Source organism: Rhinolophus hipposideros (genome assembly GCF_964194185.1).
Source record: "Rhinolophus hipposideros genome assembly, chromosome: 12".
Lineage (NCBI taxonomy): Eukaryota > Metazoa > Chordata > Mammalia > Chiroptera > Rhinolophidae > Rhinolophus > Rhinolophus hipposideros.
Window position 1 is genome coordinate 32,933,325 of NC_138058.1, and position 20,800 is coordinate 32,954,124.

Genomic DNA, 20,800 nt, shown 5'->3' on the forward strand with positions numbered 1-20,800 from the left:
TCATTGATGAAAGGTCATACATAAGTTCATTGTTGTAGTAAACAAATTTTGGAAGATTGCTTCTACTGAGCTTGGAACTACAAACTTTTGGAGAAACAAGATGAGAAATATCAAATAAGAAATGTAATAGAGTCTTCCTAGACTCACATAGCTGATGAGCAATCTTTACAATTTGTGTGTATATTCCTACAAAAGAAGCTGGAGTGTTTATTGGCTCTCTCTGGTAACCTCAGATGATTGAGCAATTCAGAATGTTCTTTATTCATGGGAAACTTGTAAAGACTGTGACTTTCATGGGGGAAAAAAATTGTCGAAAGGAAACACCCAGTTATTCTGATTTTAGTTTTTTACAAAGGCATTTTAAAAGTTTAAGCAAACATTAGATGTCTCTTTAATTTGTTAATAGGAGAGAGCTGGGTGTGTGCACGTTGTGTAATACCCAGGCATCTTGGAATGATTGAATGCTTGTACTTAAAAGTTTGCATTTACATTCAAATACTCTAGGTGTGTGGCTATTACTCAGCACCTACACCACCCATGAGAAATTTTATTATGATCACACATTAGTTATTTCAAAACAAAAAACCAAATAACTTTAGCAAAAGTTAAGCCAATTTTTTCAACCACTGCATAATTATTAATTAGTATTGAGGTATCAACCTGGTTTTGGAATCAGATGATTATAATGTAATTCTACATACTTATAGAAGGTTAGAAGTTTAGGTTTTATCAAAACCTAGTTATGCCCATGAAAGCATGTAACACGTGTGAAAAAGCATGTAACACCTGTTGTAAAATGGGATAAGGTTGAAAAATGCAGTTCCAGAGCAATAGAAAAACAAGTTAACTACCTCATTCTTTCAAACAAGTTTTTCAAATACAATACTTGAGTTTGATTATTATAGTTCTCTCAAATCATCTCTTTTCTAAGTGAAACAGCCCTATGCCCTCAATCACTGTTCATTTGATGTGGTTTCTGGACATTTTAATAACTTGCTCTACTCTGTCAACGCTCTGAATCATCAATGACCCCTGTAAAGTACAGCACCTAGAAGTAAAACACTGCTCAAACTAGGAGCTTACCAATGCTCAGGCAAGAGATGACATTTCTCCCTTCACACAAAGCAACTGCTCCCAAATTTCATGTATCAGAGGAGCCTTTTTATGATTACCCTCTCAATCTACATATCCCACATTTTAAAAGATTTTCCTACTAAACTGTATTTTTAAAAAAATAACTATTTTCCCCAAGATCCAAACAATGCTAACACACTAAAATTCAGGTATTTCCAAGGAAAGCAAAGACCCACATAGCCTAACTGTAAGCAAACATACAGGTATTATTCAGATTTTTGGAAATGTTATTTTATAGATCTCCCCTAACCCACACCAATTAGTTTCACCAAAGAGACCTGGAGGCCCAAGAACTCTAGGCTGTTAATCACGCATGTAACACAATATTCTGTTAACAAATTAAACATTGCTAGTTTTTTGGGTTTTTTTCTTTAAAAAAAAACAGATTTAAGTATAATTGACATATAATAAATGCTTCATACTTAAAAAACATAATTTGGTGCGCTTTTTTACATATGTTTTCTTGACAGTATTTAGTATAGTCAGTCTTTTAAATTTTAGCATTTAGTGATCAAATGTGAAACCAACAGCACAAATCAAAATAACAGACATTTCCATTCCTCCAAAATGTTTCCTGTATCACTTTTCATCTATCCCTCCATCCACCTCTAATCATAGGCAACTACTGATCTACTTTCTCTCACTATAGACTGTATTTTCTAGAGTTTTAAATAAATGGTGTCACACTGTGTGCTCTCTTTGGTCTGGCTTCTTTCACTCAGCATGACTTTAGATTCATCCATGTATTTACATGTATCAATAGTTTGTTTCTTCTTAAGTATTATTGAGTAGTATTACACTGTATGGATATACCACAATTTGTTTATCAATTTGCCTATTGATGGACATTTGAGTTAGTCCCATATTTTGCTATTATGATAAATAAAGCTGTTAAAATATTCATGTACCAATCTTTTTGTGGACATATACTTTCATTTCTCGGGTGAATAGTACCTAGGAATGGAATGGCTGAGTCAAATGATAGGTATATTTTTTAAAGAAACTGTCAAATTGTTTTCTAAAATGGTTATAGCATTTCGAATACTGAGATTTCTATAAGAGTTCCAGTGGCTTCCTATCCTTGACAGTATTTGGTATAGTCAGTCTTTTAAATTTTAGCAATTCAAGTGGGTGTGTAGTGGTATCTTATTTGGTTTAAATTTGTATTTGATGACTAAAATGTTCAGCATCTTTTTGTGTACATATTGGCCATTTTTCTATTTTCTATTGTGAAATGTCTGTTCAAATCTTTTCCCTTTAAAAAAAGTAATCTGTCTTATTATTGGATAAAAAGAGTTCTTTACATATTCAACAGAAATCTTTTGCCAGATGTGAGTTTTACAAAGAATTTTTGCCAAACGGTAGCACAACTTCTCATTTTCTTAAATGTTTTTTTAAAGAGAATAAGTTTTAAATTTTGATGAAGTCCAAATTAACAATTTTTTTTCTTTGACTCTGTGCTTTTTGCACCTTATTTAAAAATTTTTGTCTAACCCAAGGTCACTAAGATTTTCTTCTATGTTCTTCTTCTAGAAGTTCCAATGTTTTAGTTCTTACTTTTAGGTATATAATCTACCTTTAAATTTTGTATGGTGTGAGGTAAGGTTTGTAGTTCTTTTGTGTGTGCTGAGGGTGGATATGGACATCTACTTGTTCTAGCACCACTTGTTTGTAAAAATTATGTTTTCCTAACAGACTTCCTTTGCTAGTTTTATCAAAAAATCAATTGGCAATATATGTGTGGATCTATTTCTAGACTTTGTTATTCTCTTCAATTCACCTATATGTCTACCTTTAAGACAATAATACCACAATGTCTTGGTTAATGAGTCTTGAAGTCAAGGTAGTGTAAGTCCTCCAACTTTGTTCTTTTTCAAAATTGTTTTGGCTATTCTAGGTCTCTTGCATTTCCATATACGTTTTAGAATTAGATTTTCAATTATTACATAAAAATTTTGATTGTGATAGCACTGAATGTATGGATCAATTTGAATCCATGGCCATAGTATTTCTCTCCACTTGATTTCTCTCTTTGATTGCTCACGACAATGTTTTGCTGCTTTCAGAATATAGTTATTGCACATCTTTGTTCAAATTTATCCCTAAGGGGTGCTTTTTGGTGCTATTATATATGTTTTAAATTTTCTATTTCTGATTTCCATTGTTACTATAGAGAAATACAGTTGAATTTTTATATTGGTCTTGTATCTGGTAACGTTGCTAAATTTACTTTTTAGTTCTGGTAAGCTTTCTGGCAATTCATTATGATTTTCTACGTAAACAACTATGTTACCTGTGAAAAACATCTTCAAGTAACATTATGTATAAGAAGCTTAAACAGTACTTTTCAATTTCCCCAGTTTAAGCCTTTATGCTAAGTTGTCATAATCGTCACTTTTTAAAATTGTCATTTTACTTCTACATGTTATAAACATAGAATATATTATTATTTAAACTTTAAAGTCAATTATATTTTTAAAATATTTAAAAAGATAAATATATTAGGTTGGTGCAAGAGTAATTGCAGTTTAAGAGGTCAAAAATAATTGCAAAAAACCGCAATTACTTTTGCACCAACTAATTATTATTTCCTGTGCTCTTCATTTCTTTGTGTAGATCCAAATCTCCAAGTAATGTCACTTTCCTACCATCTGAAGAGCTTCTTTTCAATATTTTTTGCAAATCAAGTCTGATGGTGATGGCCTATCTCACATTTTGGATATCTTAAAATACCCTTTTGTATGGGGGGTGGGGCAGAAATGTGTTGATAGGTTTTTTGGTTTTGTTTTTTTCTTTCAGTACTTTAAAAATACCATCCTATCTTCTGACTTCAACTGTTTTTGTTGAGAAGGCTTGCTGGTTTTCTTCATGTTTCTTGTGCTTGGGGTTCATTCGGCTTCTTAAACTAGTCGGATTCTTTTAATTCTTTTAATTTCTGTTAATTCCATCATCTCTGCTATTTCTGAATCCATATCTAAATTGAGTTTTTCTTCCTCATTCTGGGTCAGAATTTTCTGCTTCTTTATATGCCTGATAAATTTTTGATTGGTTGTCAGGCCCTGTGAATTTTATGTTTTGGTTGCTGGATTTTTTGGTATTCCCTTAAGTATTTTGTGTGAGATGCAGTTAAATAACTTGGAATAATTCCGATTCTTTTGAGCCTTGCTTTTAAGCTTTATTAGGCAGGCCCAGAATAAGCTTCATTCTAGCTAATCTGGCCCCACCACTAAGACAATACTTCTGAAGACTCTACTTGATATAGAGTATTAGGAAGTCTTCCAAGTATTAGGAAGTCTTTCCTCTTCAGCTGGTGAAAACACAAATTATTCTTGGTTGTGGGTGAACTCCAGGATTGTTTTGTCAGATTCTTTGTCCTCAGTAACTTACTTATATGCATGCTCTGATCAATATTCAGCTAAAGACTCAAAACGAAATTTCTATTGATCTCTGAAACTCTATCAGTAGCTTCTCCTCTCTGATACTTTGTTCACAAATTCTAGCCTCCTCTGTACTTCCAAAGTTCAAACTGTCTCCTCAACTCAGGAAGATTACAGGCATACTGAGCTTCATTGTGCTTTGCTTTATAGGATCTCGCAGATATTTTGTTTTTTTACAAATTTAAGGTTTGTGGTAACCCTGCATTGAGCAAATCTATCAGTGCCAAAGACTCTGACTCACTGAAGATCTAGATGATTTATTGCATTTCTCAGTAATAAAATATTTTTTTAATTAAGGTATGTACGTTGCTTTATTTTTAGCCATAATGTTTTACACACTTAATAGACTACAGTGTAGTGTAAACACAACTTTCATACGCACTGGGAAACCAAAAGATTTATGTGACTTGCTCTATTGTGACATTTGCTTTATTGCAGTGGTCTGGAACTGAACCCACAATATCTCCAAGGTATGCCTATACTAGGGTATTTGGGATCTCTCTCCCTAAACTGCAGTTGAAAACTGTTTTCCATAAATAAAGCTTGCACAATTGCAGGGCTCACTTTCTTTGTTTCCGTTCTCTCAGGGATCATTGTCTTGTGCTATGTGTGTCCAAGGCCAAAACTGTTATTTCATATACTATTCAGTTTTTTAGTTGTTTAAGACAAGAAGCTATGTCGAGTGTTACTTCATCATAGACAGAAGTGGAATTTTTGTTGAATACTCAGGGCCACAGTCTGCAGCCACACAGGTAGTACACTGTATAACTTCAAAACACAATGTGAACATACCCTCCTTCTCTCCTCACCCTTGCTTTGAGTAAAATGGTAGCCCTAATCATGCTATTTATATTGAGCTTATAGTCAACAAACCTCTCATTTGGATAAGAATAATAACTCTAATGCAGATAATTCATATTTTATATAAATGTTATGAATCATTGTTTGGCATTTGAAGAAGTCTTCTCAACAAATCAATATCATAAATAATTATTTGGTTCCCACAATAGACCCATAACATAATTGAAATGTAATGCCTATACTAATCAATTAAGAACACCTAAGTTCCATATATAACATAGGTCCTATGGGAAGGCACTGAAATTCTAACCAGAGATTCCAGCAACATACTCCCCTCATTTGCTGTCTAGAATGCACATACACATGGAAGAGAGCAGAAGAATAAGGTCAAGATTATAAAAATTCCAATGGGAAATGAGATAGACACTAACTTGTAAACTGTATATTAACATTACAACAGACCTCATTTTACCCATCTAAACATATATTACAGAATGATCCCTATAGTTAATATAAAGACTAACCTATGATGATAGCAAAATGTACTTACTCGTCCAACTCTTCTTCTTCAGTTTTAGAACTATCAGCATAGAGGTACTTGCTCATGTCCACAGGTCTTATATTTTTTCTTTTTGTAGACTGGGGAGGAGAATCCTTTATTGTTACAAAGATTTCTGGCTCATCAAATGGGTTTAAATACTGGGGAGTCTGTACCTCTTTGAGGGGATTATAGCTGTTATTATAAAAAGATTCTTCTGGTTTTTTAGGTGAAGATGCTTCAGTGGTTGTTTCTATAAAACAATAGCAACAGATGAATTAACTCAAATTAATATCTGATATTTTCTTATCTTTTCAGTGTTTTCAAAAATACTCAATTTTGAATTAATAAATTCTATGTAGCTGAAAGAGTCAAAGCAATAATGTTTTAGAAGGGCTAAATTCAGAAAATGTAATATTGAAGATATTTGTCTACTTTTCCAGGAATGCGGCTCCTCAAAATGGCATCTTTGGAATGTCCTTGGAGTATCTAATAATATTAGCATTATGGTATGCCAATTTTGGAAATTTTAACCTTCTCAGAGGTATAATATTCTATTATTGCCTATTTTATTTCACTATACTAGCTTGCCATCTCAAACTGACATGTAATAAATTTCTGTTTTTAAACAAACATAAAATGGGTTAAATTTTGAAATGCTCTATGATAGTTACACAAGCAAAGACCACTTAGGGATCTAAAAATTCATTCTGAACTGTAACAAAAATACACTCCTATTATCACTGAATTTGTTTTCGCAAAATTTTCAAAGAGCTGGTTTCGGTATGCTATAGACCTTAAATCTTTAGAGCATTTAAAGAGATGTTTGATTTTTTTCAGTATAACTTGGATCCAAGTAATAGTCTATTTAATACTGCAAAAGAATAACGTAAGAATTTTCAGGTTGAAAGCACAGATCACTGAAAGCACAGATATAGTGACAGACATGTTACACCAAATTCTTCTACATTTCATTATTTCAAATTTGAATTTGAAAACAAAGGTACCCTTAAAAATAAAACTGATTAACAGCACAAAAAACACTACAACAGTACCATGTCCTCCAACAATATTTGTGAAGTATTTAATACCAGCCTTTTCTTCTCCTGTATTTATCAACATTTTAAAATAAAACTAGAATTTCTAATAAAATGTCTAAAATTTGATCATGGATTTTGCTGATAAAAATAAATTATTTTCCCAAATTGAAGAAAAGTTTCAAAGAGCCAATAATCATAGTATAGTTTAAAAGTAATTTTAATTACGCCATGCAACTCTGACAAAATATTCCAGGAGACAGAAAACTGAAAATTTTATTGAAATTTTCAAAAAAAACCATTTGTTTCATAAGTGACATTTCAAACAATTTAATTGATTATTACAATCTCATGATTGACATATTTATGATTTTTGTATTTTAAAGTCAAGCTATTTTTATTTATTAGACATTAGCCCAGAAAACTTATTTTTCTTATTATTGAAAAAATAAAATATAAAAACTGAGTTGAAATTCCATTCACTATGAGGAAGCAATTACAAAGTGTGAGAGAGAGTTCATAAAACCATAATGAATCAATAATAAAATAAATTTAAATACAGCCTGTGCTAGAGAAGATACTCAGTTTAACTATGTATCTTTTGTAACACAGGTTAACATTTAAACTTAACATCCACTAGAATCTTTATAATAATGTAAATGAAACATTTTTTTTCTCTGTCGGGGAAGAGAGGCTGCAAAGGTTTTGCCTACTCAATTTTTTATTAACAAATATCAAGTCTCAAATGTTTAAGAAACTGATAAAACTGATCAATGGAAATAGGATTATAATTTTTACTCTTAGGAAGAGGATTATAAAAACTGATCCAAGTAAATTCATCAGTTATAAAACCAAAAGTAAGAAAGTATTCAAACTATAGAGCAAGATTTGAAGATGACAGAACTGGCAACAAAGGAGGGTTTAAGATAAGATTATTTCATATAAAAGCTAACAAATACACTTAATAACTTTCTAAGAGGGTCACTGAAGCACAGAATGTCATGAATATAAGAAGAGAATTGAAGCTGTAAAAAAAAAAAATGAACCATCTCAACCACAACACATTTTTTCTTCCCCAAATGCTATTGTTACTTGAGAATGCCAAGTTTTTAATCAATAAAAATTAATAAATTATTTCTATAAAAATAAGTATTCCTCTAATAGAAAATACTTATTCCAAAGAGTCTATGAGATATATACTTAGAGAGAATACTGGTTGTCACATTATTTTTTTCTTAGCTCTATCGGCATGAGTAAAGATTTTGAATCAGATTGGCTAACCTCTCCTATATAGAAATATGGTATTATGTGGAATCTGCTACTCCTATCTATACACTAGAAAACAGAACTACATATATTTAGAAAAATTACTTATTTTATTTAGAAGTGGAAAGCTCAAATACTGATGTCTCAAAACATCTTGGTAATATTTTTAAAACAATATACTCAGATATATGTACTGCACAATCAAAAAGCTGTGTGGTCAAAAGAAGACACTTGATTAGGAATCTTTAGCTTCAACTCCACCACCATTTACCTAAAATTCTTGTTCAAATCATTTAACTCCTCTAGGCCTCAACTACATAATCTATGAAAAGAGGCAGCTGAACTAGATTACCTCTAAGATAATCTAAGGTAAACCATTAAGATTTATATTATGTTCTTAATATAAGTAGCTCACAAACAAAATAAATACGTATTAATTTAAGTTTACTAATTTAGAATCTGACAAGAAGGGAGAAAATAAAGGAAGAGAAAGAGGAGTAGATTATGAAATGACATTGCTCTAACAGTGAATCCTGAAGTCAAAAACCTCATTTTCACCATGACAGGTAGCAGCAAAATTCTTTAATGCTCATGAAGATTTCATAAGAGCAGTCTAAAAGATGTAAACAGTGGTTAATCGTTCTTACATTTACTTTAAGCAAACTGAGTTTAATTAAACAGAAGTTTCACTTTTTCAACACCTCTTATCTACTTGATAAGAAAAATGATGTGGGGGGGGGGAGTTGCGGGAGGGAAACCTGTGTTTATTCCTTCCAATTATGTTGTATATGTAACAGTGGTTCCCAGTCGTGTTTCTGCTCGGTGCTATTCACATGCACAACTGGCTGTCACTACTGACTATAATTCTCAGCCAGAGATATGGAGTGGGGGATTGAAGGGCTCACAAACTCTCCAAGGGTGAGGGCAGAGGCGTTATCTACAGGGAGAAGCCACCTCACTGCACCAATTTCCGGTAGGTCCCACAAGCTGTCCTACTTGGTAAGCCAAACTCTTGAGACTTTACTATATGCCAGCTAGGCAAAATACTGTTATCTCTAACAGGAGAGGTCTACTATTTGACCAAACTAACATAGAATTTTAAAATAAACCCCACATAAATATCTATGTAAAGCTTTCTTTTTTCTTTAAAAACAATTCAGTGGAAACTACCCAGAACTGCTGATCAACTGCAAGTGTTTTTGAACACAATATTATCACCAGTGACAAAAATTACTTTATGAGCCTTTAACAAAATTTCTGGGCTGGCCCAGTGGCATAGGTGGTTGAAGCACCGTGCTTCTAATGCCGAGGGTCGCTGGTTCGATTCCCACAGGAGCCAGTGAGCTGCACCCTCTACAGCTAAGATTGTGAATAACAACTCTCCCTGGAGCTGGGCTGCCATGAGCAGCTGGACATCGGTGTGAGCTGCCATGGGCTGCCGTGAGCTGCTGTGAGTGGCCATCTGACAACCAGTGACTGACTGCCGGGGGGAGGGGGGGCAAGACTCATAATACCAGCATGGGCTAGGGAGCTGTGTCCTACACAACTAGACTGAGAAACAACAACTTGAACTGGAGTGTGGGGGCGGGAGAGAAGAAGCGGGGAAAAAATTTCTTTCCTTCCTGCTCTTACATTTCAAGAGAACCTGACTATATAATGACTTTAAAAGTACAGAAAAAACTTGCTACCTTCTGAGTCAGGATCTCCAAATGGATTTAATTCCGCTACATCAGAATCACCAAACGGATTTAAATTCACAGTGGCCAAGTCCTTTTCTGCTTCATCCAAAAAGTTAAGTTTGTTGATAAGCTCTGAAAATAAACACATGTGTTAGTTCACTATGTTTATAGCAAAGCATAATTTTGATCATTCATGAAATATTTCAAATTGTAAAAATTCACACTAATAATACCTGCAAATAATAAGATACGGCATTTTACCAATGACAGAATGCCATTCAAGTATTTTGTAGCATACCAACATTTTCATATGAAACAAAACAAACATATGCATATTAATTTGAAAATCGTATCAGATAATGAACTAGAAAAACTTTCATCTGAATTTAATTTGATGCAATAAAAAAGTACTGACATAGATTTTTAGCAAAACATCCTTCACTCTTAAACATAAATAATTCAAATGGGTTTAACCTAAGCAAATATTTTAAAAACAATAGTTACAATATATAAGCTAACTGAAGAAATATTGTCATGTTATATGACCATGTTATATGACCAATTATTATCTTATATTTTAAAATCACAGCATAACAAGGATCCCAATATAAGGCTTTGCTAAAGATGGTTAAGTTCTGTTCTGTTGTTGCCTGTTGGTGCACTACAAATTACCAAAGAAAACATTCAAGGAAAAGCACAAAGACAAAACCGACAGCTAAATACAGACAGAAGTCAAGAGGTAGCAGGTCACAGTAAATACAGGCAATGAGAGGCAGAAAGAAAGGAAGAAAGCTCTTAGACCTTCAGAGGAACTGGCTGATTTAGCTGAAGGCATATTTGCTTGCTTTATGCAGTCATCTTGATCTTCATCTAAGCTGCTCAGAGCATTCAATTGGTTTACAATTTCTGTAAACAGAAGCCAGTCGAGACAAATGTAAGGTAAGGTCATTTAATTAAAGAGCCGTAGAAGCATGCTGTTACTCAAAAAGACAAAGAGAGGGGATGTTTGGTTAATCAAGAAAATACAGTCAGAGGATATTATTTTGATGAACTGTAACAGAGTATTTAACTGAAAGTTATGCTGTACTATTTTAAGATAGAAAACATTTTATTGTTAAAACTTATATTAGTAATACAGTAACTATGTTAAACACAAAACAAAGATAATAACCAAAGAGATTGACATCGGCTTTCAACAACCACACTTTGCATTTGTAAAATAATGCTTTAAATGCATGTGTTAAAAACAGAAGTCAAAAATTCTGATACCACAGAAAATATGTATTATTTGTTTAGAAAATTCTAACTGTAAACAAATGTTTAAAAAATATCTACATGAATTATGAACATAATAAGCACTTGTTCATGTTCTACGATTTTAAAAATAAGCACAAAATGAGAAAAGCAGGCCATAGCTACGATTTTCTACTGCTGTTTTCTAAGTAATTTGTTCTTTTAAGGGAACTCTTGAGTATTTGCTTTGGGAAACCTTATAATTTTTCCAGTAAAAAACAGAACAGAAAAGACAGGGATAGATAGAAAAACCTTAAAATAATAATTCATTTTGTACATAAATAGAATTTGTTTACATGAGATATATATTTTGGACAACTCTGAATATGTGAAATTATGATTCACTGAGTGAAAATTGGAAAAAAATTAGCTTGGAAAAAAAAAAGAGCCCCCTACACTATTCTAGGTAATTCTTGCTGTTTCCAAAATTAAAACCTGGGAATAATTTAGGTATAGGTATTAGGAAAAACAAAACAGATCCAGATCATTCAGTGGGAACAAAAGAAAATGGTTAGAAAAAAGTTGTGAATTCAGCATTAAAAATGTTGTTCTTTAACATTATAAATCCAAATGCATACACATTATAAATTTTATTTGAACCAAATTATAGAATACAGTTGTAATAAGGTTGCCTTCATCTATTCATTTGTTGTTCAACAAATTGTTATTTATCTGTGCCAACTAGTATGTTTGACACACAAGGATGAAAAAACAAAACAAAACATGGTATCGTCCTCATAGAACTTAGCTTCTATAAAAATTCAAATTAATATAGAAACAGATAATAAATGACCACTACAGTATTAGGTGGTCAGAAGTATGTTATAGTTTAGATCTTTGAGCTAAATATATATAAAAAGCTGATAAAGTTATTCATTTCCCTTGTCCAAATGAGTAAATGCATTTTGCATGAATAAAATTGCCTGAGGTAGGTAAAAACCATAGAAAATAAGCAGTTAACACAATTAATATGAATCGAACTTTTCATCTGAATATGAAAAATAAGAGCTAAAAAGTCTTTATAAAGTATCTTCTTCCATTTTATTCTGCCAATAGTTTTAAACACCACTAAGACTCAAACTCACCTAGTAAATTTCTCAGTAGGTAGAATTCATTGATAAGTTACATCCTTTACCTCCTACTACTAATCATTTTAACTTTGTAATTTTTAGGGAAACATAATGGAGTGGAAGATCAATGTTAAGTGATTAGCAGTGCATGATGGATTTTCCTCATTCATTACAAGTTGTGTATTTTTAAAAATTTACAAATGGTTTATTTTTAACTTGGAAAATATTTTTTAAAAAATTAACAGCAGCTAATATTTAGAGCCCTGGAAAGGGCTTTACATATGTTATCAGAGTTAATTCTCATAAATATCCTGAGGTGTTATTATTAATATCCACATTTTATCATGTATGTTAGTATCATTTATTCACACTGCATTCCCAGAAGTGCAATTACTAGGTTAAAACATTTTTAAATAATACTCAAAGATTTGCAGTTCTCTTTACACATTTTAATTGTTTTACATTCTTAGATATAATCTCAATGAAAGTAGAAATCAATCACTTATTTAAACATATTATATATAATGAGCACTGTAGGGAATACTGAGGAAATACTAGACTTGGTCCTTACTTTTAAAACATTAATATTGTTCCACAGTTTTATGTACAATGTGGGCATTTATTTAAATACTATCAAAATGATTCTATCACATGAATAAATTATTTACATTGTAATTTTTTCTAAAATTACAAAGTAATTTAGAGTATTTGCTCCCTCTCATCATCCTTTTGGTGATATCTAAAACCACTGATGACCATTTCCTCATTAACTAACCCAAAGTAATTACTTCTTTTCATTTACTTCACAGATGACAAGTTGTCCTTCCTATCCTAGTTTTCCCTATTCATTCATAGATTAAATAAATCCTTACTTAACTCCTATAACTTCTGCCTCTAAAACTTTCATTCATATTAATAGAGTGAAAAGGTAATTTTAATTATCTATTCTAATGTTCCCTTTATATGATATGCAAATAAAAATAAATCCAAATCATAAAAGCAACCTCTAATTGCTTTTATCCTCCATTTATCTATCTAATAAACATTTATCAAGTACCTATTCTATACCTGTGATGGTACTTGCCCTCATGGCTTTATGTTTCTGTGGGACAGGTAGACAAGTAAAGCAATATACTGTGTATGATAAATATTATATAAGTTATGATTGAAATATACATCATAGACTATAAAACTGGAAGAGGGGCTTTGAGGTCAGGAAGGCCTCCTGGACTAACTCAAATTTGAGCTAAAACCAGACAAACAGACATTATTATTATTATTAAAATAAGAGGGAAAATGGAGGGCATTCATTCCACAGGGATAAAAGGGAGACAAATGAGAACATGACATATTTGAGGAACTGCAAGTTGTTTGGGGTTTAAGGTGCCAGGGATGGGAATGGAATGAGATGAGGCTGGCGAATGTTCTAACATGAAGGTTCTTCTGCCAAAACTAAAGAATGGGAATTTTGACAGCTGTGGGAATCCACGGAAAGATCAAAAGTATATTTTAGACACATCATTCCAGGAGCAATGGTGGCAGCATAGGAAAAAAACAGCACAATAAGCAAAAAGATAAGTAGTTCATCATCACCATTCCATGAGGAGAGGCACACAAAAAAATATTTATTAGTTAAACAATAAATGAAGAAGAAAGACTTGATGGTTAATTTTGAGACCGGGGTATGGCGAAAGGAATTTAGGCTAAGTGCCAGGTTTTTGTCTTGGGTGATATGTGCATAGCAGTTCTAGCACGGTGACAAGGGGCTATTCAGTTTGGGCATACCAAGCAACAGGTGCCTGCGAAACTTCTCAAGGAAATAATTCAATTGGCAGTGCATATGTGGGAGTGGACACTAAAATACATAATTTTATTATGTATTTCTCCTCTAAAAAAGTACTTTTCTGTTTCTTGCAAACTTCCTACAGTCAATGTGTTTTACATATATTATCAAGAAAAAAAGTTAAAAAATTAAAAGATTCACAAAAAAATTCCCAGAATTTTTTTTTTTAAGTGTGAAGCTTTCCCAGTAATATTCTACCCTGACCAAAAAAAATTCCCTGGGTCAATATTATATAATACTTTATTACTTAAAGCCTTGTTTCACCAAAACTGTACACATTTGGAAAATACTAACAATGCTATGTAATAGCACAAATTTTTACCCTAGTGCTACTCAAATAGAGCAATAAATCCACAGTGTAGTACATTTAGTCATCGTAACAGTGTGTCAGTCTGGATTTGCTTCACATTGGTGAGAATAGGAAGGAAAACTATATTAGGGGCAGGCAATCGAAGCAAAGGGTCAAAGTTATTTGAGACTCTACTTTACTGTTAGAAAGGCAAAAGAAGATAGAAATTGACCACCGGAGATTATCACACTGAATAAAAAAAGGGGGATGAGGGCAATGGCACAAAGAGTGGGTAGCTTTTTCCTTTTAAGAAAGTCTGTAGTTGAGTTAAAAAAAAAAACAAAAACAAACTGCCTGGAACTGTTAACATAACATACCTGCAAATGTTGCAGGACCATCCTTCTTCTCTCCAAAGTATAGCAAGATTCAGTACAGGTCTATTTCATATTAAGATAGTAACATTTCAACTTTCAGGCAGAAATCAAGGTCCAAAAGATGTCATTTTTCTCACAGGCTTGAGCCCATAAATACTTGATTTATAGATATAATTAATGGATTTAATAGTGCAATTTTCAATTCCATAGTGGATAGTAATGGGGAAGGGTGGGCTACTTTAGGCAGAAAAGCAGACATCAAGTAGTGTGTCTCTCTGGATCTTCAACTCCTCCTTCTGAATTAATTAATAAGCCTTAATGACATATGAATACGATTAAGTTGATCCCACATTTTAAAAAGTCTCTCAACCATTAGCCCCTTCTAGTTTAGCCAGTCTCTCTTAATCAGAAAACATCTTAAAAATTTAGTAGTCTATAATTTCTCACCTACCATTTATTTTTCACTTCACTGCAATCTCCTTTTATCCCACTTTTATCCATCCCCCTTACTGAAATTGCTCTCACTGAGGTCACCACTGTATATTCTAATTGGCAAATATACTAGGTGTCTTTTAACTCTTATCATATTTGACTTCTGTATGATAATCATAATTAACCATTCTCTCAAAATTCTTTCTGCCCCTTCCAGGACACTAGCACCTTCTGGTTCTCCTCCTATCTCTTTGATAGTTCTGTCTTGGTCTCCTTTAATAATTAACTATTCTTCCCTCTACCTCTTAAATACAGAGGGTGCCAAAAAAATGCATACACATTTTAAGAAAGGAAAAGTGTACTAAAATTGTAATATTCAATATATACGAATAACAAAAGATGAATACAAGTCATCTTTGACTTCTGCAATTATAAGAAATGCTCAAAGTGGTTATCATCAGCGTCCAGACACTTCTAATTACGGGGAATTACTACGTGAGCAACGTTGACCAAAGTGTCCACTTGTATACATTTTATTGGCACCCCCGGTATTATTACTTCTTAGGACCCCATCACTGGTCCCATTCTTTCTTTCCCCCTAAAACTGCTCTTCCTGGAAGAATTAATCTACTCTCTTGGCTTAAACGAACACATAAATACAGATAATTCTCAGGCTTGCATGTCCAACTGTCTAGTGGAATTTCCAGCTTAATGACCCTAGACATTCCCCTACACACTTAACATACAAACAATGGAATTAAATAGTTGTGTCAATGTCACGTTCACCTTTTATTTCTAACACCTATGTTAGCAGTTTTTAGCATAGTCAGTACTTAATGTATGTTCTAAATGAATTAATTAAAGTAATAATAATTGGTATTATGTTTATAAAGACAGAAAGGCATACAACATACCTTATTTTTAAATTATAGAAATAGCATTTTAAAAATCTGTGTCCATATATATGTCTATGTATCTATGCCTCTATGCATACATATACATATACATGCATAGATACATATATACATATACATGCATAAATACATGTTTATATACATATATAAACCACCACCCCAAAATTTGGTGGCTTAAAATAACAAATTATCATCTCTCACAGTTCTGTGGGCTGACTGGATTCAGTGGGTGAGTGGTTCACTGCAGTTAGACAGTAGCTGGGACTAAAGTCATCGGAAAGCTTGAACCGGGTTAGACATCCAAACTGGCTTCTTCACTTGTATGTTTGGTGTTTCAGCTGAGAAGGCTGGAACAACTTGGGGCTGGCCAAGCATCTCTCTCTCTCTCCCCCACCCACCCTAAGTGGCCTGCCCATATGGGTAGTTTGGGGTTCCTCTCAGCATAGCAATCTCAGGGTAGTTGGATTTTTTTACATGGCAGCTAGCTTCCTCTAGAGTACGCATTTTAATATACCCAGGTAGAAACTATAAGGCATTTTATGACTTAGCTTTAGATTACAAAGTGTTGTTTCTACTGCATTCTACGGTTGAAAGTGATTTTTAGGGCTACTCAGATGAAAGGGAGGGGACTACCAAAGGGCATGAATATTGGGAGGCATGGTTCATTGGAGGACAATCTTTGGAGACTAGTTACCACACATTAGATCAATAAATCAGAAAGTTGAACTCATTCCTTTTCTTACTAACCTATTAACTATAAAATTTATGTTAACTTCCAGTATTTTACTTATGCACATATGTGAAAGGCACAGATCTTAAATTGTACAATCCAATTAACTTTGACAAATGTATACACCCATGTGACGTGTCCTCAGCATCACCCCCACAAGTTCTTTCATGCCTCTTTTCAGTAAATCCTCAAACCCACAGGCTATCACCATTCTAATGTTTTTCACATAGGATTAGTTTTGCCTCTTCCAAACATCACATAAATGGAGTCATACAGTACAAGGTATGATCAAACCATATGGAAAATGTTTAAATTTTTAAAAACTTATTATTAGGTTGGTGCAAAAGTAATTGCGGTTTAAAAGGTTCAAAATAACTGCAAAAACTTCAATTACTTTTGCACCAATCTAATACAGTAAAAGGCGCATTGCCATTAATCCCCCTCAAAATACTCCCCCTCGCTTCAAACACACTTATCCCATTTTTCTTGCCAATTTCTGAAGCAGTTCTGGAAGTCCTCTTTCATGAGTGTCTTTAGTTGTGCTATTGTTGCTGCCTCGATGTCCTGAATCACTTTTTTTTTTTTTAAGATTTTATTGGGGAAGGTGAACAGGACTTTATTGTGTACTTCCAGGACTTTTTTCCAAGTCAAGTTGTTTTCCTTTCAATCTTAGTTGTGGAGGGTGCCATTCAGCTTCAAGTTGTGGTCCTTTCAGTCTTAGTTGTGGAGGGCGCATTTCAGCTCCAGGTCCAGTTGCCGTTGCTAGTTGCAGGGGGCACAGCCCACCATCCCTTGCAGGAATCGAACCAGCAACCTTGTGGTTGAGAGGACACGCTCCAACCAACTAAGCCATCTGGGACCATCTGGGAGCTCAGAGGCAGCTCAGCTCAAGGTGCTGTGCTCAATTTTAATTGCAGGGGGCAGAGCCCATCATCCCTTGCGGGAGTCGAGGAATCAACCTGGCAACCTTGTGGTTGAGAGCCCACTGGGCCATGTGGGAATCGAACCGGCAGCCTTCAGAGTTAGGAGCATGGAGCTCTAACCGCTTGAGACACGGTGCGGGCCCCATGTCCTGAATCATTTTGACCTTGGTGGAAGAGCCAGAAGTCGCATGTTGCCAGATCTGGTGAATAAGGTAGATGAGGATATACTGTAATGTTTTTATTTGACAGAAATTGTTGTATATCAGAAGTGATGTGTGACATGGAACATATCATGATGGAGGATGAAACAGTTTGCCCTATGCATGTTAATGCACTGTTCGTGATCAATGATTTACAGCACAGTTTAAAACACATCTACTCCCAACCATAGCTCACACTCAACTGACTGCACCAAACAAGTTGAAACTTATCACACACTGTTACTAAGGTTCGACACACCGCTTCCTGTGCTGAAGATCCCTTGCCTTTCCGTTGGATGGCACTCGGCGCAGCTTTCACTGTATTTTGTGATTACAAAGGAAAGGCTCCATGTCACACATCGCTTCTGGCATGGCAATTTCTGTCAAATGAAAACATTATGGTGTGTCCTCATCCACCTTATTCACCAGATCCGGCACCACATGACTTCTGGCTCTTCCCCAAATTCAAAACGACCATGAAAGGTAAACGTTTGGAATCAATGCAGGACATAGAGGCGGCCAAGACAGCAACTAAAGACACTCATGAAAGAGGACTTCCAGAACTGCTTCAGAAAGTGGCAAGAACCATGGGATAAGTGTGTTCGAAGCGAGGGGGAGTACTTTGAGGAGGATTAATAGCAATGTGTCTTTTAGTATAATCAATTTTTTAAAAATATTTACATTTTTTTATCACACCTCATCATATATACTCTTTTAGGTAAGTCCTCTTTCATTCAGCATAATTGTTCTGAGATCCATCCATGTTGTTAAACATATCAATAGTTCATTTTTATTGCTAAATAGTATTCCATTCATGAATACAATTTAGCCACTCTCCTGTTGATATATACCTAAGCTGTTCCCAGTTTTATGAATAATAACATTATGAACATTTTTGTACAAGTCTTTTCGTGGACATACGTTTTCATTTCTTTTGGATAAATATCAAGGAGTGGAACTGCTGGATCTGAGGGTAGGAAAATGTGTAAGTTATAAAAACTCCCCAAGTGAAACTCTACCAACAATGGATAAGCGTTCCAGTTGGTTCGCATCCTTGGCAACATTTAGATTGACTGTCTTTTAAATATTTACCATTCCAGTGGGTGAGGAATTGTATCTCATTGTGATCTTAATTTGCTTTTCCCTGATGACAAGTGATATTGAGAACATGTTCTCAATATCTCTTTCTTTGTGAAGCACATGTTCAAATCCTTGCCCATTTAAAAAAAAAATAGGGTTAGTTATCTTTTTATTACTGAGTTATAGGACATTTTTAAAATTCTATTCTATATACAAGACCTATAGCAAATATATGCTTTATGAATATTTTCTTCTAGTCTGTGACGTACCCAGACAATTTCTTAATGGTTTATTTTGATAATCATATGTTGTTAATTTTGATGAAACTTAATTTATCAAATTTTGCTCTCTGGTTATTACTTCCTGTATCTTGTGTAATGTGAGAACCCTTTGCCTACTCTCATGTCACATACTCTTTTTTCATTTTTTCAGTTTTAGGTTTTATATTTAGAATTATAATCTACCTTGAGTTAATGTATGTGTATGCTGAAAGGTAGGAATTGAGGCTCATTTTTTCCTTATGGCCATCTGGGTGTTTCAGCATCATAGGTTGAAAAGTTTTCTTTCTTCACTGAATTATGCTACACCTTTGTTAAAAATTAATTAACCAAGTAAGTTTGGGTTTTTCAGGACTCTCTGTTTTGTTCCATTGATCTGTCATATGCCAATACACACTATTGTGATTATTATAGCTTTACAGTAAATCCTGATGTAAGATACTATTACTTTAATATAACAATTCTGTTCTTTTTCAAGATTGTTTCAGTCATTCAGGTCCTTTACAATTCCAAATATATTTTAGAATCAGCTTTTCAATTTCTATTTTTTTAAAAAGCCAGGTAGGATTATGAATAGCATTGTGTTGAATCTATAGACTGATTTGGGGGAGAAATGACATCTTAACAATATGGAGTCTTCTAATCTCTGAACAAACATTTTCTCTCCATTTATTAAGATCTTTAATTACCTTCAGTAACGTATGTTTTCAGTGTAGAGCTTTTTCCACATCTTTTGTTAAATTTATTTCTAAGTAGTCTATGCTATTTTTAGGCTCTATTGTAAATGGAATTATGCTAATTTCATTTTCCAAATGTAGCTGCTCATATATAAAATACAAATGTTTCTATATTGATCTTGTGTCCTGTGTCCTTGATGCCCTGATAAAAACCAGAAGCAAAACTCTGACCAGACTCCAAAGTTTATTTTAAGGAAACTTCTAATCAAAGAAGGGAGACCTACTTATCCCCATTCACAGCCTTGGCAAGTATATTTAATCTCAGAGGGCTCAGTAACACCATAATCAACTCTAACTCCTCAAATATGAACTGTTATCTCCTCTACTACCACCTGTACTGTAAAATTATGTTCCTTGGAGGTAGCCAATATGTCACTCTCCCTCTTCCAAAATTAACTTTACCAGCTATAGGAAAAGGATTAACAAACACCAGGGTACATTGCACCAGGCAAAAATGAATCCTGATAAATTGCATCTAAATGAGAGGGCTGTGAGTGGACTATATACTTGATGGGAGACCATAGCTCGAACTTCTCTGATTGTGGAGACTCTTATAACTGGGCTTGTCCCTTACAGGGACCCAGGAAATTGTATCTACCAAACTTTTACAAAAGATAACAGCTCTTCTGCAGCATAAAGATTCTAAAGTAATCCCTGCTATCAACTATGTGGATCTTGTCCCCTTGTATCTAAGTGGTAATTTGGGGATAGAAGTCAAAGAATAGCACTTGGGTACTATAAGGAC

General features: G+C 33.8%; 1 protein-coding gene across 19 annotated transcripts in view; it reads right to left on the reverse strand.

The window, feature by feature from the left end:
• EHBP1 (EH domain binding protein 1) overlaps positions 1-20,800 on the reverse strand; it is a 668,483-nt gene that overhangs the window by 160,171 nt on the left and 487,512 nt on the right. For 11 of the 19 annotated variants that reach the window (XM_081069113.1, XM_081069112.1, XM_081069129.1 and 8 more), the window contains 2 exons: positions 9,902-10,024; positions 5,923-6,163 (listed from right to left, as the gene is read on the reverse strand). In XM_081069113.1, coding sequence (XP_080925239.1) covers positions 5,923-6,163; positions 9,902-10,024 — 364 coding nt within the window. Of the gene's footprint in view, positions 1-5,922; positions 6,164-9,901; positions 10,025-10,693; positions 10,799-20,800 lie in introns of all 19 variants that reach the window. The other 8 variants (XM_081069122.1, XM_081069123.1, XM_081069111.1 and 5 more) reach the window with 2 other exon arrangements.